The 23,304-nt window shown below is 40.6% G+C and overlaps 4 protein-coding genes across 5 annotated transcripts; 2 read left to right on the plus strand and 2 right to left on the minus strand.

The window, feature by feature from the left end:
* The first annotated feature begins 105 nt into the window (after positions 1-105).
* mmab (metabolism of cobalamin associated B) lies at positions 106-2,588 on the plus strand. Its single transcript, XM_072387985.1, has 9 exons — positions 106-254; positions 503-561; positions 658-751; positions 1,545-1,602; positions 1,699-1,771; positions 1,859-1,956; positions 2,037-2,101; positions 2,196-2,255; positions 2,346-2,588. Exons 1-9 carry the CDS (start codon positions 169-171, stop codon positions 2,428-2,430), a joined length of 678 nt encoding a protein of 225 aa, XP_072244086.1. The 5' UTR covers positions 106-168; the 3' UTR covers positions 2,431-2,588.
* Positions 2,570-6,662, minus strand: aldh3b4 (aldehyde dehydrogenase 3 family, member B4). 2 transcript variants are annotated; one of them, XM_072387984.1, is made up of 10 exons: positions 6,410-6,662; positions 5,736-5,931; positions 5,507-5,617; positions 5,105-5,225; positions 4,925-5,010; positions 4,098-4,179; positions 3,632-4,021; positions 3,374-3,540; positions 3,175-3,274; positions 2,570-3,099 (listed from the first exon to the last, which is right to left on the minus strand). In XM_072387984.1, exons 1-10 carry the CDS (start codon positions 6,460-6,462, stop codon positions 2,900-2,902), a joined length of 1,506 nt encoding a protein of 501 aa, XP_072244085.1. In that variant the 5' UTR covers positions 6,463-6,662; the 3' UTR covers positions 2,570-2,899. The 2 variants fall into 2 exon arrangements, with proteins under 2 accessions (XP_072244085.1, XP_072244084.1); XM_072387983.1 differs by lacking the exon at positions 6,410-6,662 and having other exon boundaries at positions 5,736-6,006.
* Positions 6,663-6,805: 143 nt separating this feature from the next.
* On the minus strand, positions 6,806-17,461 carry ube3b (ubiquitin protein ligase E3B). The gene is made up of 27 exons (XM_072387986.1): positions 16,925-17,461; positions 16,579-16,747; positions 16,226-16,343; positions 15,726-15,785; positions 15,541-15,645; positions 15,352-15,448; positions 15,180-15,265; positions 14,989-15,071; positions 14,778-14,883; positions 14,555-14,675; positions 14,249-14,426; positions 13,560-13,726; positions 13,303-13,470; positions 13,030-13,201; positions 12,601-12,719; positions 12,374-12,488; positions 12,169-12,268; positions 11,966-12,085; positions 11,697-11,873; positions 11,485-11,595; positions 11,245-11,382; positions 11,062-11,127; positions 10,914-10,972; positions 10,644-10,826; positions 10,277-10,388; positions 10,083-10,175; positions 6,806-9,220 (listed from the first exon to the last, which is right to left on the minus strand). The coding sequence occupies exons 2-27, from the start codon at positions 16,737-16,739 to the stop codon at positions 9,029-9,031; spliced, it is 3,207 nt and encodes a 1,068-aa protein (XP_072244087.1). The 5' UTR covers positions 16,740-16,747; positions 16,925-17,461; the 3' UTR covers positions 6,806-9,028.
* Positions 17,462-17,720: 259 nt separating this feature from the next.
* Positions 17,721-23,143, plus strand: kctd10 (potassium channel tetramerization domain containing 10). The gene is made up of 7 exons (XM_072387988.1): positions 17,721-17,798; positions 20,083-20,296; positions 20,393-20,562; positions 21,191-21,277; positions 21,392-21,444; positions 21,552-21,747; positions 21,876-23,143. The coding sequence occupies exons 1-7, from the start codon at positions 17,796-17,798 to the stop codon at positions 22,092-22,094; spliced, it is 942 nt and encodes a 313-aa protein (XP_072244089.1). The 5' UTR covers positions 17,721-17,795; the 3' UTR covers positions 22,095-23,143.
* Positions 23,144-23,304: the final 161 nt, after the last annotated feature.

A 23,304-nucleotide genomic window follows, 5' to 3' on the forward strand; every position in this document is an offset into this window, starting at 1 on the left:
GTTGAACAAACTTCCTATTGACCAATCAGCGTCTCGTAATCTTCTACGACACGATGAGTTGACCAATCATGCCATGAAAACGAAACGCCCATAAGCAACGGATACCACAGAGGTACAAAAGAATACGCCAAACAACATTCACCTTTAGCTGCTAGCTTGTAGTTTAGTATGACTTCGTTTATTATCAAACCTGCTCACCTGCGTTGTGTTGTGCGGACACGCTGGTTCTTGAACCAACTATGTTCGAACAGAAGGTATTTCCGTACATCTCTGTTCTGTGTCAAAGCATGTTTTTAAAATGATAAGTTTCTGTTCATGTAGCCTGTTAGCACTGTTGCAAAACAGCTGTCTTCTGCTCTTAAAAAAGTACTACTAGTGGCTCATAAGAGAAAGGAGACTCAATGAAACCTGCAATGCATGTCAGTTGTTGTGGTATCTGTTACTGTGTGCTCATAAATGTTTATGAAACCCATTCTATAACTTCCTGTCATTTCCTCAACAGTTATGTCACTGAAGGAGACAGCAAGACACCCAAAATATACACCAAAACTGGAGACAAAGGTTTCTTGTCAGTTTTTCTCAGCAACTTATATCGCAGTTGTCTTACAATATACAAAATCTTTTTTAAAAAAGTAATAATCTATTCTTTGTCTACAGGTTTCTCCAGCACATTCACAGGAGAAAGGAGGCCAAAGGAAGATCATATTTTCGAAGCTTTAGGAAATACAGATGAGCTGTCATCAGCCATAGGGTAAAATGTTCATTTTAATCTCTCATCCACACTTTATACACAGTTTAAAATGCATGACATTACACAGAAAAAAAACCTCTAAAATGAGAGAGGTCAGATAAATAATAATTTAATACAGTAAAATGTAGCTCTTAAAAGCAACAGTTATGCTTAAAATGTAAGTTACAAGATGATCAGGAAATAAAATCTACTAATAAATCATGTTTAGTAAAAGTGGGGTTGAGCGGAAGATGGGATTTAGGGAATGAGTGTAAGTGACGCATTAATCAAAAGAAGTGTGTGGAGTGGGGGTATATTGTTCTGATATTACAGATCAATAAGTCAAAGTCAATGGAAAGCTTAAATTTCCTTGAACTTTGCTCTGCTTTTCCTATATCCTCTCCTCAGGTTTGATATTGTTGAGGCTTTTTCCCCTATTGTGCTTTCTGTCTGCAAACATGGTTTCAGTAAATAAAGCTCTTTTTTCATGAACCATTTTAGATCTAGATTGCCAAGTGCAGTGACAAAGAAATGTAGGAGTGATCAGATACAGCTAGATTGTTGGTATTTACAGGAAAAATATCAAGGCCTTTACCAATAGCCAAATCTAGTGTACGACCTTGGTGTGAGTTGAGTCGGTTACATGCTGTGAAAGCACCAACATATCAAATAAAGCAAAATCTTCTTTAGCAGAGTTGTTAAAATGATCAATGTCACCATTAACACTAATAAGTACATGTAATCAGTATATAGAATTAAGAAAACTGTTGAAACTAAAATAACTTTGAAGTTAATATATCGATGTTCATTACAGATTGGCCAGAGAATTCTGCCTTGACAAAGGTCACACTTTCACATATCAGCTGGACAAGGTTGGATTTTCAGGTTGCTTTTAATAACTTTCTTCAGAGCTCACTGTGCGTTCACTAAAGATAAGATTTGCCTTTTTTCTTCTTTTTTTTTTGCAGATACAGTGCATTCTACAAGACGTGGGCTCCAATGTTGCGACCCCTCGATCATCTGCAAGAGACAGTCACATAAGTATGCACATTATGGCTGGTCTGTGTTGAAATTTTCTGCATTTTGCATCTCCTGATCTTAAAGGATTTTTCGCTTTGTTTATGCAAGAGAGGACAAAATTTATTGCGCAGCCAATTCTAGACCTGGAAACCTGGATTGATAACTTCTCAGAAGAGCTCCCGCCACTGACCAACTTTATTTTACCGGTAAGCCCATTTGTGCTCCAGTAAACATATTCTTGAGAGAGTGTAGGTTGTCATGCTTGTGCTTTGCATTTAAATTTCAGTCTGGTGGGAAGAGTAGTGCAGCTTTGCATATAGCTCGGACAGTCTGCCGGAGAGCAGAGCGCAGGTCAGTGTCAGCATGTTCCGTGGTTAAAAACCTTAATCTTGTTTGTCCCTTTTCACTGTTACTTTGTCTGGACAGCTTTATGTTCTTGTTACAGTGTTGCTCCAATTGTGCGCTCGGGTGAGGCAGATCCAGATGTTGCAAAGTTCCTGAACAGGTTAGTCTTGTGCCCCAAGAAATAACATGAAAAACACTTCTTTTTTTTTCCTACTACACATCTGATAACTATCCTTCTACTTTCTCTCAGGTTGAGCGACTACCTGTTCACAGTTGCCAGATATGCAGCCATGAAGGAAAGCAACGAGGAGAAAATCTACAAGAGGCCCGAATAACCACTCTCTCACATGTGGATTAAAACAATAGCTTGTTTTGGGATGTTTGATGCTGAATACAAATACATTAATACATGTAGTGTGTTTTCTCATTTTGATGCAACTTTCTTAATGTGTGGACATAATAAAACCAACAGGCATTACATGTGCTTCCAAAATATCTGTATCCCCTTATTTAATTTTTCACAGGTAATGTTTAATCAAACATGTACGTCTACCTAAGCTAATGTGCTGTTTAAAGTGGTTCTCCATAGAAAATTTAACTTGTGTTTCTTGTTGATTCCACAATTGCTATCCCACATTTAGGGTTCAGTAATTACCTTGGATATCTTCTGGTAGTTATGGCTTTCGTGCCAATCTATCTCTTAATACACTAATGATACACTTGCATATGAGTCCATAAGAAAGGCAGCAAGTAGAAAAATCTGCAAATACATTGTCACATGTGGATTAAGACAAAAGCACACAGTCACATGATCTGGCACCAGCCCTGGCTTTTCTGGGACAGAGTGCAGGCCCATGTCATTAGAGACAAGTTGCGGTCTTCGTAGGGTGGATAGCGCAGATAGGTGACGCACTCAAACCGCGTGCTTCTTAGCAGGCAGGCTTTTCTGTGAGAGAAGGTATCAAAGCTGTAGCGGCCATGGAAGGACCCCATTCCACAAGCACCTATCAAGGAGAAATGGATAAGATGCAGGCGGTATTATCCCACCATAATGTGGGCAGGCGGTGCTGCAGACTTACCTACTCCACCGAAGGGCAGAGCCACCATCAGACTCTGCAGGATGCAGTCATTGGAGCAAAAGCTTCCGCTGGAGGTCTCACTCATTAGCTTCGAAATGACCTGCATTGTCACAAAAGCCAGGGTATTATTAGAATATATGCTGACTAGCACATTAACAGTAATGGATACAATGACATAACTTTATTTTTTGTTGTATACCTTACTATTGGTGGAATATGCATACACACACAGGGGTTTCTCTTGCTTATTGATAAAGGTAATTGCTTCATCCACATCATTTACAGTCAGTATTGGAAGAACAGGGCCAAAAACCTCCTGTTGCATTATGGGGTCTGACTCAGCCACTTCTGTCAAAACTGTTGGGGCTTTGGAGGAAAAGATATTGGATATTACAGCATAACATATTGCATGTGTGAGCAGATTCTTTCAACGCGATTCAATAATGAATATTCTCACCAATATATTTTTCTGCCTCTGTAACCTGCCCACCAACGACCACCTTGCCAGACCTCCACAACAGGTCTCTTGTACGGTTAAACACGTCCAGATTGACCATTCGGCCAAAGCTGCGGGACTCTCGGGGATCAGGACCATAGAACTGCATCAGACAGCACTTCAAGGACTGCACCAGCCGTGCTTTGACATCTGTGTGGCATAAAACGTAGCTTGGAGCCATTAAGCTCTGTCCCGCGTTGTGAAAACGAGCCCAAGCAATGCGCTGGACTGTGGTGGAAATGTCACAGTCCTGGTCCACGTAACATGGGTTCTTGCCTCCTAAGATCAGGGTGACGGGTGTGAGAGTGCGAGCTGCCGCCACAGCAATCTTGCTTCCCTCCTCTCGGTTCCCTAGGTAATGACAGTCTTGTTTAGTGCATGACAAATGGTTCAATGATACTCTAAACATGTGACGATGATTATTTACCCGTAAAGAAAACATGATCAAATTTGAGTTCCACAATCTCAGGCAAGTCACTGATGCCTGCAAGAATCACATGGAAGCATTCCTTGAGGGAAATAAGAATTTTGCATCAGATAATTCATTTTTACTTGAGCATCACCCAACAAACAGCAATTTCAGTGTACAGAAAGTACATCCTACAAAGCCTGATTTGAGTGTCTCGAAGTGGAAGCGCACCAAAATATCTCTAAATACTCTTTTTTTTTAAAATACAAGCAAAAAAAAAAGGTACCAGCTTAAGTACATTCATAAAACTCAGTAGTTCAACTGTACTGGGGCTTCAGTTATGGATGGTGATTTTGCTCTGATTGCAGCCACCAAAATAAAAAGTTAATATTCTATCAAATATCTAGTACTATGAAGGACCAACAGCAATGTTGGAAAGTAATTTTACTGAACTACAGGCCTCAAGGGTCTAATGTACTCTTACATCATATAATAACAGAAATATTGTAATTTCTTCCCCATTACATTTATCTGACAGCTTAGGTTAATAATTGATATTTATGTTTGAAAGACCATAGTTTTAAAATACAAGACATCATTGAAGAATAAACCAAACTTTTTAGGCCCCCGATTTATTAGAAAAAGCAGCGTGGGGCCAAGGTCACATTTCATCTCAAATTTCCAAAACTAATATTTCTACCTGCTCCCATCGATTGGCTCACAGCAATAACAGTAACATGCTTACAAACTGATGCTTACTTACTGTTAGAGATATCAAAACACCCTAACTTGTAAAGAAAAAAAAGACATTTAGAGCAGTCAGTCCTCTATGCTTGGTTACTCACATTGTCCAAGTAGAAGGGAATAAGGCGATGGAGAAGCTCTGCTGTGTGTATACTGTTCTCAGAGGGGCTAATAAGTGCACAGTTTCCTACAAAAATGGAAGAAAAAAAACAAAACATCAGTGGTTGTGAGAGCCTCAATAAGCCTGCGTGTGTGTGTTCAAAAACTAATGACTGCAGCACCTGCTGCAATGGCCCCAACCAGCGGAACCAGACACAATTGGACAGGGCTGCACCAGGTCCCCATGATGAACACAACCCCCAGTGGCTCATTGACCACCAGACACTCATCCAGCGTGGTGGACTGCACCAATCAGACAGGCTCAAAATTAGGTTACAGGTGAAGCAAAATAAAGCGGTTGACTAACAGAAGTTAAGACATCAGCTCACTGAATTCTTAAAAAGGTCAAGGCAACTTAAGTTTAATCTGCTTTGGCAAGTTCAAAACAATACATTTCTTTGTGGGAAGCCAGACTGGAATGTTTTCCCCAAAAAGGTTGTGCAAGCTTTAAATAATCCCATTTATGTTATTGTGAAGAAGTTTTGGTAAAAGGGGGGGGGGGGGATTACAAACTGCAGTCTCACCAGGTTCTTTTCCACAGACTGTGGTTGCATCCACTTCTTAAGGTTGCTGATGGCGTGATGAGCCTCATTCTTGACCATGAACAGCTCAAACACAACCGTTTCAAACCGTGGCTAGTTGGGCAGAAAAAGCAAGCGGTTCAAAAATGTCAAGAAATAGAACCCTTCTGTCAATAAAGATGACACCAGTGGGAGAAACAAATATTACAGAAAACAGCCACTCAACTCTCACCTTATGAAGGTCCCTTCCAAGAGCATCCACAAAGTCACACTCGTGCTCCTCCAACATCCGCACCACAGCCTCCAGCTGGGCCAATCTGAAGCTCTCCTTCAGGGTGCGTCCAGCATGAAAAGCGATTCTAGCCCTCCTCAGCAGATCCACACACTCCAGAGGATATGTCTTCAAACACGGCTCCCCCAGCCTGGTCCTGGAACAGCAGACCAGTGTTAACACCACAGGCCATTCTCTGGATAAACACATTTCCAGCCCTTGCATGATCACAATACCTTCTGCATGTTAACCGGCCATTCCTCTGACAAACATAGCATGCCCTTATTTTCCCACTCATGTCTTTTTCCACTCAACAAAGCTCCAGTGCTGGCCTCTCTGAATGCAGTAGTATGAAGTTAAGCCTGGGCACCCGCTCAGTAAAAGTCTGACTGGAAGGGAGAATAGTGGAAAGTCCTAATAACTCCAGCCAATCAGGTGATGCACATAAAACTCACAAAGCTGCAGTCTAATATTGTTCGACTCTGCCACTCTGAGATTTTCTGTAGAGGCATCCCATCCACTTCTTCATTCACTCACGGTGATCAAACACGTTGGATCGCCCCCGACGCTGAACGTGCAGGCTTATTTTGCACGTTCACATTGTCTAAAAAGGGTCAAATGGATGGTGCATTTACCTGCGCAGCGCTTTGAACCATCGGGTTGGAGAAGGACTCGGCGGACTGCTCATGGTTATCTGGAAGGTTCAAACTGAGATAGCCGCACTCACTGCTGTGGAAATCCTCGCTAAACGCACCGTTCACCTCACACAGCTCAGTCACTGACCACAGCGGAGAGTTTGACTCAGGCGTGCGTATTTACACCATAATCCGCCATGCGCGGTATTTAGGGAAAAAAAGGAAAACGTGAGGAAAGAGTCCATGTCCTGAGGTTTGCTGTCAGTTACAGGCCTGTTAATGCATGAGCAACAGTGTGCGTCAGCCTCCACTGCGATGCGACCGAGCAGGTGTTTTGAATCAACACCAAATCTGAGCTGGGGGTGGGGGGGAAAAAAGCACAATGTATGTGTAAACGATTTAAAGGATTTATATAATACTTGTGTACATGATTTGACATTACAGGACATAGTATGTTACACGTGGACAAATCTTACATGAGAATCTTAAAACAAAAACACTCCGCACACCGGTGCATCCTCTCTTTAAAAGACACGCTAAGAAGAAAGTACATTTTCACGAGAGGGTTGGGGACGTTTTCACGACCATTTTTATTTTATTTCTTGTAGTAAAAGGTTGGATAGTCAAAGCCAGCATCAGCGGCCCACTGGTACATTGAAGGTCGAGCCTTCTCTTGACATCATTTTTAACAGAGGAGTGGGCTCATCAGAGAAGACAAGCATGTAAAAGTGTTTTTTTTTTAATCACTTGCACACCAACACACACTCATTGTAGTGTATTAAAAAGAAAAAAAGAGATTTTTTTTTTCTGCGTTTCCAATACTTGCTGTAAAAACTGAAAAAGAGGAGAATTGTTAAGATCCTCCTCTGATTTGTCATATTTGATTCTGGGAGACTGTTTCATTACAACCAAGGTTATTTATATATGTAATGGTTGCAATTAAATTAGAAATCTTTTTTTCTTTTTTTTAATGGTTTTTAGACAAGTTAGTGGCCATAACTATTTAGAAAATTGGTTACTTCTGGACAAAAGTATTCATACTCATTCATGACAGAAAACACAAATTGTTTTGCATAATACAGAACTTAGTAGTTTTTTTCTTTTAATCGTTTCTTTGAAGAAAAGTTGCAGTTCGTTTTCTGGTAAATGACCAAGAAGTCTCATCTTTTCCTTTCTAATGTAAGTGAACCCTGTGCAAAGAAATATTTAGGCTTATAAGGTCACATTCACCCCTTTCACCGAGCCACATACCACAAAAACATGTCTCCAACATCTCCGAGGGAACCTCGTCAAATCAAGCAGTTGCAGTTAGTTGACAAAAACGGTCCATGACATCATTTTGAAAAGATTTTAGACCTCAAAATTTTGTCTGCATGGCTCAAAAAGTCCACAGAGATCAGAGAGCATCGCAGGCGAACCCTCCGTGGTTGTTGCGGTAGTAGTACAGTGGTTGGGTTACCGCTCTGTCTTGTTAGTAGGAGCAGAGAAGCAGTCCAGGAAAAAAGCCCCATTTCTATGGCTTGTTTCCAATATATGTGGTTATTGGTTCGAGCTGAAACACAGAGTGATAGCGAGGGCTAATGGTAAAACAACGAGGCACTCAGCGTTAGAGGTTTAGTGCGAACGCTTTTCTAGTAATAAAAAGAGACTAACATGGGTGATTAACTCTAATCTTCATGTTTTTAAAGTGGATGTTAAGCACAGATGGGGGACATAAAACAACTGTCTGCTCTTCTCTGAAGATACAAATATTAACAAAAACGTTTCCAGTCTTCGGCGAGGACATCTTCTTCGAATCAAACAACAGCATTATCAGATTTTCAGTTTGTGCTGCTTCACCAGAACTGAAGCCAATGTGAGGTTCTCAAATGAACCGAGAAAATAAAAACCAGAGGGCCACTGTCTCTCACGGGTTCCTGGAGTGTCTTAGCGGGGGAGAAACGGGTCGAGGTCAAGTGATTTTCTTCAAAATGGAACATAACGTGATCTCCATGGATCCCTCTCATGAGCCACCTCTCCTTCACCGAGGCTGAACACAAGACATTGATTTGTCTTCCACTTGGAAAAGATGCATTATGTTCGGCGAAACGTTTTAAGACTCATCCAATATCAGCCTAAAGTTGTCTGGATGAGGGAATCTAAACTTGTAAGTATATTAAAGATGCATCATCTGATTTCACTCGAGCGAGTCGACCATGTGTCTAATGGCTTACTTTGCATCCTGTATTGCTTTCCAGTTCGCTTAAAATAGTAGCGTTAGATCCAAGAACGATTCTGTTAAGCCTGAGAAACAGTGACCTAGCCACGTTGTGTCTGTACTTTATCGAGTTAAATACGTCACATATTCACTTTATGGAGAGGCAGAGGGAGATGTTAAAAATTGATTGTGCCGCAGTAGCAGTGTCTCCTTTGATGGGAGAGAGTGAGATACAGCAGAGCTCACGGAGTTTTTCATAAGACAAAAAGAGGAAAAGGAGACTATAAAGTTCCTTCATGACTCCCTTTTGTTCAACTGAGCTCCTAAAATGTGACAGGCTCCAGTCCGGGTAAGACAGGCCTCTGCTTGGTTTATGCAGCTGAACGCAACTCTTCGGTGCGGACTGTTCCGAAGCAGCCGAGTTAAGAGAGCTCAAAGCCTGTGTTCATACTGATAGCATAGCGCAGCTTGTCGCGCAGGATGCTCTTCTTGCTGTAGTTGGGCAGCTTGAGCAGGTTGAAGCATGTGGATGACGTGGGAAGTCGACCACCGGGCTCCTTCTTCCGAATGGTGAAAAAGCCCCTGAGGACACTGCCGAGGGTGTCTCCAGTGTCCTAGACACAGAAGGGGAAACATAAAAATGTAGTACAGATTATTACAACACAGTCAGATTTTACTTATCATTCGGGACCTGTGACATATTGATTAATCAAGCTGTCTAACAATATATGTCGAACATACATAATGAACATAGGCTTAAAGCAGACTTTAAAGTGCCTAAAGAATTTCAATAAGTGGCTTTACTCATATGTTGACATTTTTTTCCCAGGCGCCTTAAAAGTACTTGGATAACTGACTGAAAAGGGAAGACTTGCAGGCAAATACAGAGGGTTCCCCAAAAGATGCACACCATTCATGAGCCTCAGGAAAACAAATGCCAAATTAGACTCCACATCTGACGGAGCGATCATTAGACAGATGAAACTAAGATCAAACTGGACCAGAATAACTGAAAAATGTCCAGGAAAGACATCTACACCTACCTAGGCTGTGGAAGTATCCCAGGAGTTTTTGAAGACAAATATGTGCAGCAAATTTGAACAGCTGAGCAACCTCTTGCTCTCTGTCTGATCAAGCTGCTTTTCACTTGAAAGTTAAACTAAAGGCAAAAAACAACAACAGGCAGCCACAATAAAGGCCTGGCAAAGCGTCCTAAAGCAAGAAACCCATTCTATGGTGTCCCGAGGTTCATGATTTCAGGCAGTTGTTGCCTGAAAAGGATCTCAACGACAATTCAAAAAGACCATGTTTTATCATTATGTGAATTTGTTGCATATGAGCCCCTGAAAAAATAGAACTGCGTAGAACTCCTTAAATCAAATTAAATTTTAATTAAAAGTCGGCGCTTCAGTTACATTTTGATTGCTTCATTTAAAATCTAATGACATGTGTTTTTTCCCTCTCTCCCATTCTTACCTGATCATCTGAAACTTCCACACAGCGGATCGAGAAAGGTGGTTTGAGGTAAGCAAAGCCTAGAAGAGGCGGCCTTGAGCAGCTGGTAACAAACTGTAAAAGCACATTGTAAAGACAGTGAATAGATAAACCCCCTTGTGGCTACGAGGAGAACAACAATTTAACAACAACAACAACAACATAAATAAGCTTACTTTAAGGAACATGGCTCTTTCTTCAGCATTGAAGTCACTGGACAGGATGTCCCACAGCCAGATGATAACACGATGGCTGCTGTGAAAACCTCCATAGTAGACCGTGTGTTTCCTGAAAAAGGGAGGCAGACAAAAATACTGAGCATGTTAAACTGACAGAATCCCAGATGATTGTACAAAAACGGATCTGGCTTGAGTAGTGTAATAAGGGACATGCGTTGTAACACCTTTCTACTCGTTATATATTTGATACATTGACAAACCAATCAGTTCTGCTCATTAAACAGCACGCGACAAGATCTATTAAATGGAATCATCAGCGTTGGAAATAAATGACACCAGAAAACAGAGGTAAAATGTCCCATACTTGAGGTCATCTAGATCAATCTCAGCATTATCTCCAGAGACAAGCCGCTGAACTTCTGGCGTGGAAAACATGTGCAGCCACTCTGGATTAATGATGCTGCGGAAGCCCCTGATGAAAGCAGACGTTTGCTCCTTAATCTGCGTATGCATCCGGAAGTGAGCCATGAGGTGGATGTAGCTAATCCTGCAGAAGATGGCGAAAATCAGAGATTGACACTGATTTCTACAGTTTCTAAGTCCCCTAATAATAAGCTAAAAAAATATGACATACTTGTTTTCATTGGTCACTGGCATGGTTTTCCCCCCAGGTATCAACTCATGACAGACAAGCTGTAAGGGAACATAAAACAACTCTTAACTTGTGGATTTTATACATTCAACTACATTTATTTCGTATATTCAATGAACACCATTTCTACCTGTCCCATAACATCCTCATCATATGACAAAGTCAGTCCAAGATCCCCAACGTCTCCATCATAGCGCTGGGGAAAAGATTTAAAGAATAATAACATCAGAAACAGAATTCTGGGATACAGATTAAAGCTTGGCATAACGGAGAAAAGAAGAGAAGTGACAGTTCTAATTTATATTTGTCCGACCTTGATCGAAGTGAGGTTTTTGTAAAACTCGGAGTCCAGTGAGGGAAGCTCATCGATGGAGCTGTAGAAAGTGCTGTGGTGGTGCCCCAAGACTTGGCTGAGGAAGAAAGAGGCAAAGGGGACGTCCACAACAATGCCCTGAATACACAGACCATACCATCACTAAAGATCACCAGAACATCATATTCAGAGTGAGAACAAAGCGAGGAGAAGAAACGATTCCTTTCAGACGAAATGTACCTCATAAACAGCTTTTCCGAGCATCTTCCCCACAAACTCAAACAACTGCAAATGATTCTCGTGGATGTACGATGTGGGGGAAGGATACAACCTTTCATTTCCACTTGTGGTCTATAAAAAAAAACAAAAAATAAAAAAACACAGCGTGAGAAAATCGGCAGCAGAGGTGCGGTGGTTTAAAAAAAAAATGGCACAGGATTTGTCTGGGTTACCTTGAACAGGTTGAGAGCAGGATTGAAAACTTTCTTTATGATTTCCTCCAGAAACTCTTTGAAAACACCATCCTGATCAATTCCAGCCTCGTCCACGCCCAGATCATTGACAAACTTCACGCGAATGACACCTTTTATAGAATTCGCTGGCAGCCTGCGGAGCTGATCGTATCCATCCTTAAGATGGGGGAAATCCAAGTGTTATTATGGAACAACTCACACTATGAGAGCACACCATGACGGCTCCGTTGGAACTTTTGACTCCATACCTCCAACATCCGGGAGCGACGTATTGTGATGTGGGTGACGTGCGGTGAAGCAGAACTGGTTTCGACCAACCCCAAGCTTTCTTTTTCTTTTGTGACGATGTTCCTGAACAGCAGCACCCTCTGAATGAGAAGAAAAAGTAATTGTAGGACTGGAAATGAGTATGGCATTGGCATAAAAGAAAGAACCCCCCCCCAAAACTCACATTTTTATGTGGGATGACATGTGGGATGTACTGCAGTAACAGCTGGGCTCTTCTCTTGCCTTTCTCCAGCTCTTGGAACAACACGCTCGGCTTCAGATCCCTGAATGCAACAGCAGAAAGGTGCAACACGACACAGTGAACATTCGAACTAAAACACAATTCGTTAAGGAGGACAGCAGTGAGTGCTTTGAAATGTTGCGCTTACTTGCGCAGCCAGTGATCGTCAGGGGTAAACCTGCGCCTGCAGTCCCGTTCGTAAAGCACCATCAGCCAACCATGAACGCTGTGGAACAGCTCCAGTTTCTCACCCTTTGCATTTTCTATTCAACACAAAATTCAAAACGACATTTTTTTTCTCCCCATCATAAAGACGAAAAACTTTCAAAAATAGGAGCAATCATAGAGTTCAAGTCCGTGAGGTCGCACAAATACCTAAAATACCATCCCACACCATCTTGTACACAAATGTGTTTAGAAAAGAGGAGATGGTGAGGAGTTCCTCTATCTTGAAGGATGTTTGTTCTTCATACACTTCAATGTCATCCAGAATTCTGCAAAAGATTAGATACTCATTCCAGTAAATATCACATTTTTAAACTTTATCATGTCCACGTGGTGCTCCTTTTATATCAAAAGCAAAATTAAACGTCAACACAAGCTTTAAATTGTGATAAATCAAATTTGATTAACTAAATGAGTAGAGACTGTTTTCATAGGGGAGAAGAGAAAAAAAAACAACAACTTCTAAATATAACATTTTAACTGAAATAAGTTTTGGGGTTTCACTCGGTGACCGGTGAGGGACTTTAAATGTGTCCCGTAAGCTGTATTTGCGAAAAACAGTAGAATCTGTGGAATTACGTTATGAGGTGCCGTGAGCAATCGCAAAAGAGCATGAGCATAGCCAGGAGCTGCTTGGATTCTTCAGTGTCATTGTTAAGACACTCCATGAAGAGTTTGAGGCCCCCCTGAGGTCCGAGCTCACAGATGAACGCCCACAGTTTGGGCAGGAGATCATCGAGATGCGTCAGACCTGCAGAAAAACCGAATGTGCAAAGATATACTTCACGGGGATCAAAACACTGTATGATTGCATAACGGAAAAAAGGAAAAAAGGTAGATTGGGTTGCTGACCAGTGAGTATCTGGAGGCGTATCTGCGTCAGAGTAGACAGGGCGGTCTGGTAGAGCACGCAGATGCTGCACACCTTCTGAACTTCAGCTGAGTCAACTCGCTTCCCTCCGACTGGTTTCAGGATGTTACGCACAGAGGCGGACTTCTGAAACGCTCTCTTGAAAAGGTCTGTGAACAAAAAGCAGCCGCATCACAGCCTGATGGAGAAGAACCCTCAAATCCTTTGTGTTGAATCAAAAATATGAGCAATGGTTTACTTTTGACTGGTAGGTTGTTCTGTGACGTGCTTGGCTGTGGAGGAGGAGGAGTGGGCTCCTGACTCTCCAGCTTTTTAGAGAGGACATCGCTGAAGAGTGTTCGAATGACAGACACGCCCCACAGGTGCTGCAGCTGTTTGGTGACCAGAGGCATCGATTCATTAAGACTAAAGACAACAGGAAAGAAAAGAGTGAGGACGAAGACAAAGTCAAGTAAATGTACGCTGCATTATTTTTCCATCAAAGCACTAATTACATGACAACAGTGTATTTTCTCGCCTTTTAAGACCAGATGAACACATGGGCTTATATCTCTACCACACAAGACGACATGTGCGTCTCCCTTTAGAACCCAATCTAATGTTAGCATATTTATAGAATTGGTTTCAGGGCAAAGTCTCCCATATCATGTTTCTATCCACATCAGAGGCTGAGATATGAACGTTTCAGGGAATGCTGACAAATGTTTTTCAGAATAATCCGATTTCATAGGGGGCTATTCTTTAAGAGTACTCCTCATCATAAAGCACCAGGCAGAGTTCGTCTGCCTGCTGTCTTTTAAGCACAACTCGAAAACCATGCAGCAAATTTGAAATGCTTACTGTTCCAAGAAGCCTCTCTCTGTTCAACTTACAAAAGAATGTTAAATTGTGGAATTAACTGAAGCACATGCAAAATCTGTCACTAACCCATAGTCCACAGTTTGAGAGAACCAGCCCAGGACAGGGTGCCAATGGGTTAGATTGGACTTCTTTTGCGAAACATATCTCTGGCAGTAGGACAGCATGTCAGTTAGGTCCTTCACGAAATGGTTGGCCTCTTCTTCCAGGACTTTCTCATTAAGATAGCCCAAGTGAATCAGGTTGCCTGTTAAAAATAAGAGGCATGCAACCACAGTGGTAAACTTAAGATTAGCCATGAGACATGATAAGCATTTAAATTGTACCCAAAATTTCAGATTAATAGCGTGAGCCTGAGTCATTGAAAAACCATACCAAGCAAGCAGAGCGTGTGGCTGCCCTCAAGACAGACACAAATGTCCAGACACTGTTCTTCCCGACTGAGAAACAAAATGAACTTCCGCAGCAGGTCATGCGTCTGGATGGATGTCATGCACTGTGGAGTCAAAGCGGATATCAAAACCCAACAATCTTTCTTTTAAAATGACCACATACAAGTCCCACTGTGCAACAACAACACACAGGCCAGGACTTTTACCTCTGGAGTCAGCACACTGAGGTGGGATATGATGGCAGGAACTGACATGATGTGGATTAGGAATGATCGCAGCAGGTTTTCAGAGAAATGAGCAGCAATGACTGGCCTGTAAAATATTACATTTAGTTCAAAAGGCAGCATGAAAATAAACTCAGAAAAACTGCAGTTAGTACATTTACTCCACTCAGATAAGATTAGGATGCTAACTCACCTTAGAGACAAAGTGAAAACAGCTGTCAGAGTGCCTTTGGAGAGAGACGGTCGAGAACGAGCCAAGCCATTGGTCAGCAAAATCTAAACAGATGGGGGTTGACATACAATGTTTGTTTTAATTAAAAGGACCACGGAATTGACACTTATTGAGGATGGCACTTCTGTTAATTATAAGCGTCCACAGAGTACCTGCAGTATTGAATAAAATCCCTTTTGATTGAGATGACCCATGATGTTTTCACAAATCCTCATCAAAGCCGGTCTGAGAGCTTCACCTGCATAATTGAGGGCAAAATATTATGTTTCTCTTTGAAACAAGCATGTCCCACAATAACAATAGATGTGTTTATAGTTGACTCACCTTTCCCTCGGACTATTCGCCATGTTGACGTGTCAGTAAAGGTCACGAGCATGGTGAGGTACAGCGTTACCAGCTTGTTGTCTTGAAGTATGTCTGGCTGAAAAGCCCAAAGCAGACAGTTGTACGTACAGTTTTACTATCGTAAAAATTAACACAAAAACATCAATATTTTCCAAACTCGAATCAAACCTTAAGATTTTTCAGTAGCTGACAGCAGGTCCATAACACATCTTTGACCTGTTTGAGCCAGGGAATAGTGAGGTCTTTGGAGAGAGCCAAGGAGACATACCACACCTGAGGACCAAATGCAACTGTCACTGACACAAAAGTCGCCATCAAAAAATGTCTAATACGTGGATCATGTGTGCACTCACTTTGGGTTCATTTTCAACCTCCATGCTGGCCAAGATAGCGCGGCAGAGCTTCTCAAATCTCTGAAAGGCAAAACGACAGACACACCAGGACACGTATATAAATTGTTATGTTAAAATAGACTCAAGAGCATTTCAAAAGTCTGTGCAAATATAATGATAAGAGCAGTTCTCATTATTACAAAAGGTAAAATAACTTGTACTTGCATAGGTGAAAATGTTTACAATACACTGACCAACTACCAAAATATCAGCTTCACCGTATTACATAGTTGTTATTATTAAAAGTAGTATTATAATTATCATTATTATTCAATTATACTACATGAATTAAAACTGAGTTTTTTTTTCTTAGTTTAACAAATGTTCTTTGATCATTAAAACTTTCCATCATTCCAACACTAAATGTATCACGAAATTGGTATATCATCACAGCCCTACATGTACTATATAAGTGTTAATTGATATTATTATTTAGATACATACTGAGGCAGGTAACTCACCATCTTATCCTCTTGACAATATATGAATAGTAATTTCCGAGCAATTTTGAAAATTGAAAGTGCATTTCTCTTTGTTGTTCCAGTTTCAGAGGCTTGAAAATGGTCATCGACGTCCTTCCTAGTGAGACAAAGATTGAAAACACAGAAAGAACTATGACATGAATGTAAAACTGGAAAAATACATGGATCTGAAGACCATACCTGCTCCAATCACAGAATCACAGTTAGGGTTAGGGATCAAAACTAAGTAGTTTGGGTTTGGATAACCCACAAGGGTGGGTGGAAGAGGCTATACAACTAATGTGAATTATGGCAAACATTAAGTACCCAAAGAAATTTAAAAATGCTTTCACCTTAATTGCCTTTTGAGTTTGCAGCGACAGAGGAATCTCCTGACCAGAGCTTGAATGAGGATTGCTGCCCTCTCCTTCTCCTTATATCCCTTCCTTTCCTCTCTGGCCTGCCTGGCTTTGTCCAGGAACTCGGACTTTGAGCTTTGAGGAACACCAAACATTGTGCACCCTGGAAAAGAACAATACAACGCCACTGACTGATGTAGCACAGACCTATTCTCTGGCAATCTGCACAATGATATTGATGACAGTGTTTGACAGTAGGGTCGGAACCACCATCAGCTCGTTACATATTAAAAATTGCAATTTATCAGATTGTTTTGATCGATCTTATCAGTGAACTTACCTACGATACTGAAAATAGGAAGATTCCGTGTGGCCTTTAGCCTCTCTTTTCGCTATACCGTCTCAGTCATTTGGCTGTCCTTGAGCAGGAGGGAGGCCAAATAAAACAATGAGGCTAACTTGCCATCTCTGAAGCAAAAAACGACAGTGAAGATGGAGCAGCGATAGTTAGCTCACAGGGCTAGTTCGCAGCTTCTCAGCTTGATACTGACTCTTTGAGAATTTTGTTCACATATATTTGAAAAAAATCAACATCGCTGTGGGTTGATGTTTGATCCTCTATCGATGACAGTACCTCTAACGTACTGAAGACCCTGATTTGAAATGTAAACAATTAGAAGAGATCCGTACATTGACTGTAGCCATTAATCCCTGGTGTCGCATTTAATTATTCCGGGTAGTGTTTATCCTCATGTATAAATAGTGATACAAGAGAACATGTTGATAAAAAGTTTGAGTTTTGCCAAACTAAACATTTTTAGGTTACATCCGTAGTAACGTTGTATTTCTTTGGTCGAATAAATTTTTCAACCAATGTGCTGGGTGGGCGGTTGGAGGACTGTTATTACTGTTACTCCATCAACGGAAACGTGCCGGCTAAAGTAATTAAAGTAGTTTTCATGAATTATGTGAATTAAAACCAGTTCAATATGTAATGAACTAAAGTCAAGTTCTGGGTTATTACTTAACAGCTCAAATGCCACTGAATAAGCACGTTAACTATAAACAAAATAATGTTATCTGTCACTTTAAACAGTACTTGCAACTGTTGACGTCATTTTTAAATAACTGCGCAGTGGTGAACCGGAAGGAAGTGGGTGTTAGCTGACTGACGTTAGCAATCTACTTCTACGAAGTCTGTTGTGGGTTCTATGGTAAATGTACTAATTTTCTTTTTTTTAATCAATTGAAATCACCCTATTAATTTTATAGAGAAATCATTTTAATCGTTAATTGTTATGATGTATAATCTTTTACTTATCTGGAACACTATTGGTAGATATAGTTCATGCTAACTAGCTTGCTAGCTTTTTAACCGTGGTGGCTCAGAGTAAATTACTTCTTACTGAATTAAGTATTGTAGCTCAACTTTTTACACACAAAAAAATAATAATCTGTCAAACAAACCAATTCAAATAATTTTTGCTATGATAAAGATTACCCACTGTATTTTAAAAGTTTATAGGCTTCGCATTGTTTTTACACTGCTCGCGTTTTTTACACTTTATCGATGGCCTGAAAGACTCGCCATGTCCAATTCGACCAAATGCATGAAAGTGTTTTTGTTTCCAGTTAACTCACAGCATGTCTACAGTTACCCTAAGTGAACTAAACATTGTGAAGTTGCCTTTTATCCTGTCTAGTGAAAAAGAAAGTACACCCTCTATATTTTCTGAGGTTTTACTTATCAGGGCAGTACAAGAAACATAATTCAGCCCTTACCAAAGATGTTAGAAATGCAACCTCAAATGAAAAACAACATGCCATTTTACAATGTGTCAGTATTTATTGAATAAAAAATTAATCCAAAATGTGGAAAACTAGATACACCCCATGATTTAATAGCTTGTAAGACCATCATTAGCAGCTATGATTCGGAAGTAATCATTTGCTGGGTGATGTTAGCAGTCTCTCATATAATTTTTGGTCCAACTTTGCAGTTATATCTTAAACTTTCTATAATAAGAAGACAACTGCATTGGCGTTTATTCCAGTTTTTGCTCTGGCTGAAAAATCAGACTATGATGATAAAGCATTATGAAGGCAACTTTAAAAATTCCGGATCAAATGTGGGGATTGGTGTTGTGGTAAGCTTTTGTCCTGTGAAAATTCTCATATAAATACAGACAGGGTCACACTTCTTGCCTAGCAGGAGCCAGATTTATCAAATGTCCTGTATCTTATCAAAAATGTGTTCCACTGCTGCACCATTACAAGGCTGTCTGAATGCCAGATGTCTTTATGTATATTTTTGTTTTATAACCCTGGTAAAATAATTGGTGGCAGATGGTGATTATTTTAATATTACAGGTTGACTAATTTATTTCTGCGACCAGTTAATTGGTCCTGAAAGGACGTTATGCACATAAGAATTTGTGATTGTACGGGTAACGACTGTACAATTTTACGCTATCTTTGCCATTTTACACGCGGACGCATCATTTTGCATAAAGGGTCCATACATGAATTGAATTTCATGTTATTGTGCCTGAAATTGTTCAGTCTTTAAACGTTGATCAAATATGCTTTTCAGCAAGCTACAAATGTCTCAGACAGCCGCTCCACAAAGCTACTCATCATAAGGTAAACTAACCACGTATTAGCATGTCATGGCATATCTGTAGCATATAAGCAGATGTGCATGACAATTATATTTCTCAGGCTATATTCACTCACACATATGCTATTCATATTAACTCAGAGTATGCTTTTAATAGAAAAAAAGGCTCAGCAGGAGCTTAAGTAAACGCAAGCCTGCAAACATACCTGCATTTAGCTTCACTGATGGAGCTATGTCTGTGTCTGACATACTGCCTTGTCATTTAATCTTCCTCCTGAGTTGGCTACATGTACAGTTTAACTTATTTTGATATCTTCCAGGATTTCTGTGTTGGAGTCGCTCAAACAGTCACAGTTTCTTTTTTCCACATCTGCCAAACAACCACCATGATCTTCCCTCTTTATTCAGTTGCTTCTTAGTTTTCATTTTTCTCTATTTATTTTTTGTTCATTCTTCTTAGCCTTTTTCATTTTGACTGATTCCGATTACCTGAGATTGCTTATATTTAGATTAATGTCAGCCATGGTCATTTTTGGTCACGTGATAAAGCTCTCCTGTAAAAAATGGTGTTTTTGATGCAGTTGACTGAAATGTTCTGCTGAAAGTTTTTCTAATGAAGTAAAAGATTGTACAGTCCCAACTTTGTGGGAGGTGGTGAGTGGTATTGGCTAACAAATCCGCTTTTGGCTTTCTTTCTCACTTTTCTTCTTCTTCTTCTTCTTCTTCTTTTTGTTGACCTTTACAAATTCGGTCAAGCTGTCCTCATAACATTGCTTAATCAGCGCAGTTAATTGACTGACTAATTGCCTTGTTGGTACTAAACTTGAGTAATCCAGTGAGAATCCGATGTCACCTTATTTCATCTTGTGTTTTTGCAGGAAGAGATGTCAGGAGAGACTGTGGTGAGCTCGGCAGTGCCGGCAGCTACAACACGGACCACATCCTTCAAAGGCTCTAGTCCCAGCTCTAAGTATGTGAAGTTAAACGTGGGTGGAGCGTTGTACTACACTACAATGCAGACACTAACCAAGCAGGACACGATGCTCAAAGCCATGTTCAGCGGCAGGATGGAGGTGCTCACAGATAGTGAAGGTGGGCCGTTGGTGAAAACTTTAAACAGTGCTTATGTAGACACTGCTCTCAATGGGATCTCTTATTCTCTAATTCCCCCTTGTTATATATTAATAGGTTGGATCTTGATTGATCGCTGTGGAAAACACTTTGGAACCATCCTTAACTACCTCAGAGATGGGGCAGTCCCACTCCCAGACAGTCGTCGGGAAACTGAGGAGCTTCTTGCTGAGGCCAAGTATTACCTTGTCCAAGGCCTAGCTGATGAATGTACAGCTGCCTTGCAGGTACCATCTCCAGAATGTTAATTCTATGACACAAATACTTTCCACCTAAAGCTGAGACATCAGGGAAATGTCCAAAGTCAGTGTTAAATTAGGGAATCACCTTGTTTTTAATCCAGTTTTAAGTTCACAAGGATATCAAATCTTTCTGTAAAATAAAATCTGTGCTCTAAAAATTCAAGAGATTTAAAATCCGTCACTCTTTGCAGTGCCACGTGCAAAAGCTTTTCAGTCTGATGCTTCAGGTCTGGTCGAAAGATTAAGGACTAATGTCATTTTTACTGAAAAGGCACATTTAACATGAAGAAAATGTCAGTTTATTTTGTTAATAAGAGTGCCAAATATCTGGGATATATAAAAAAGGAGGAATGGACTTTGAGGAAATGTCTGCGTCACACTGAGATGACGGAGTAGAGCAGTGGAGCGGTATTATGCTTGTGAAATAACGTTTAGCTGGATCAGATTCAGATTGGATCACAGTTGAACTACATAGATATAGATGTCTCTCATCATCTGTGGTGCATAGTACTGAATTCTTCACTCTGGCGTTTCTTTCCTTACTCTGTTCTGTACAGTATGTTAAAGTATTGGATTTTGTTTTTTCTGTGAAAAAAAAAAAACTTTCTTTCAGAACAAAGAAACGTATGAACCTCTTTGTAAAGTACCTCTGATGACATCATCCAAGGAAGAGCAGAGACTCATTGCAACCTCGAATAAGGTATGTTTGTTTTTGTTTTTTGTTTTTTCTCTAATAATGTGCCAAACTTGCTGAGTTTAGTTTCATGAGAAATTTGTCATTTTTTAAAAACAAAAAGAATGTTTGTCTTTACAGCCCACAGTGAAACTGCTATATAACAGAAGCAACAACAAATATTCATACACCAGGTGAGTCCCCTTCTTCTGATAACAGTATCTAGCATGTCAGCATAATGTGGTGAGATCATGCTCCTCATCATAAGCCGCTTCTTTTCTCTTTTTTTTTTCCTCTCCAGCAATTCTGATGACAACATGCTGAAAAACATTGAGCTGTTTGACAAGCTGTCTTTGCGGTTCAATGGTCGGGTGCTCTTCATCAAAGACGTGATCGGGGATGAGATCTGTTGTTGGTCCTTTTATGGCCAGGGTCGTAAAATTGCTGAAGTGTGCTGCACTTCCATTGTTTATGCCACAGAAAAGAAGCAGACGAAGGTAAATGCATATTCGGTGCTTGTCGGCCCTTGAGAGCGCTGCTCTTTTTTCTTTTTCTGTTTTTTTTCTTTAAGCATAGAGTTGTGGTGTGCCGTGTTATTCTTTTCTGTTTCCTGCATTACATTTAGGTTGAGTTCCCTGAGGCAAGAATCTACGAGGAGACCCTCAACATCCTCCTGTACGAGTCCCACGATGGGAGGGGTCCGGACAACGCCCTGCTGGAGGCCACAGGGGGCGCTGCAGGACGCTCTAATCATCTGGATGAGGATGAAGAGCGAGAGCGAATGGAGCGAGTTCGTAGGATTCATATCAAACGACCTGATGACCGCACACATCACCACCAGTGACTTGTGTCTCTTCTGACCCGCACGCCTGTGTCTCGGACCCTGAACTGTCTTCGCGCCACGCTTGTGCCTTACAACAACCAGCGCCTCTCTCTTTGATTTCCCCTCGCCTTTTACCAGCTTCTCCGGGAGACTGCTATGAGTTGACTGTTGTACAACAATGTGTGATTTTGTTTGTTTTGTGTGCGTGTCCACGTGTCTATTTGTGAAGCTCTCCAGCTTTAGCGTATTATTGTCCGTTTGTTAGCCACAGTAACTTCTATCATTGATTTCTGCTGTCGTGCAGAAGCTTCGTGAACATGGATGTTTGCATTCAGCACTACACGCAACTGCAATTTCACCAGTTTGTGGAGAGGGGGAGAGAAGTATTAGTATACATCTGTTATTGGAGTTGTTAACTATGTAACAAACAAAAGAATAAGAGCTCCATCATGTAATCAATGAACAAAATAATGTAGATAGTTCAGCTTCTTTTTATCTTGGTTCTAAAGGATCCACTAAAAATATCTATGGATGAACCTGGTGTTGTACATAATGTGGTCACATGGTGGCACCGTTTCCCTCTTGCATGTTACCATGGTTATTTCATAGCCTGCTGATTATACCAGTTCAACCTTTATTTAGTTAAGATATCACAGATGGATGCAACCTTTCACCGTAGTGCTTGTGTCCTATTTAGTTCTAACGCTGATTAATTTTCCCTTCCGTCCAGTGAACAAATCATTATTTTCAGTGGAGGGAACTTGAGTTGTGACCCGAGGTGTTAAATGTACTGGGCTGATTGAATGATGGAAGCTGAGGTTGAAGTGAATGACTGTAATTTGAGCTCTCCCTGGTAGGAAGGGAACCCTGTCTACAAGCTTTTAACAGGGAGGGAAATTAGACCTGTCCTTCATCACTGCATTCATCAGAGAATGTACAGTTTGCACACTAAAGGTTAAAGCTGAAATATGCAGTTGCAGTACTTTTAGGTCTGTTATACAGAAGTGAACATAAATGTATGTTTTATATTTATACTTAGTGGATCACAAATAAATTTCTACAAATATTCATTTGCTGCTTTTTAATTTGCGTAATCCCATTACTGGTGAGCATACAAAATTATGATACATATGGCTTCATCAATCGGATTCACATATAGTTTTACGTCACTTTGTGCTGTATTTTAAATTTAAACCCTTTGTAGATATGTAGAAGTGATTTTCAATTTAAA

Source organism: Leuresthes tenuis, unplaced genomic scaffold (assembly GCF_036924035.1).
Source record: "Leuresthes tenuis unplaced genomic scaffold, fLeuTen1.0.hap1 SCAF_6, whole genome shotgun sequence".
Lineage (NCBI taxonomy): Eukaryota > Metazoa > Chordata > Actinopteri > Atheriniformes > Atherinopsidae > Leuresthes > Leuresthes tenuis.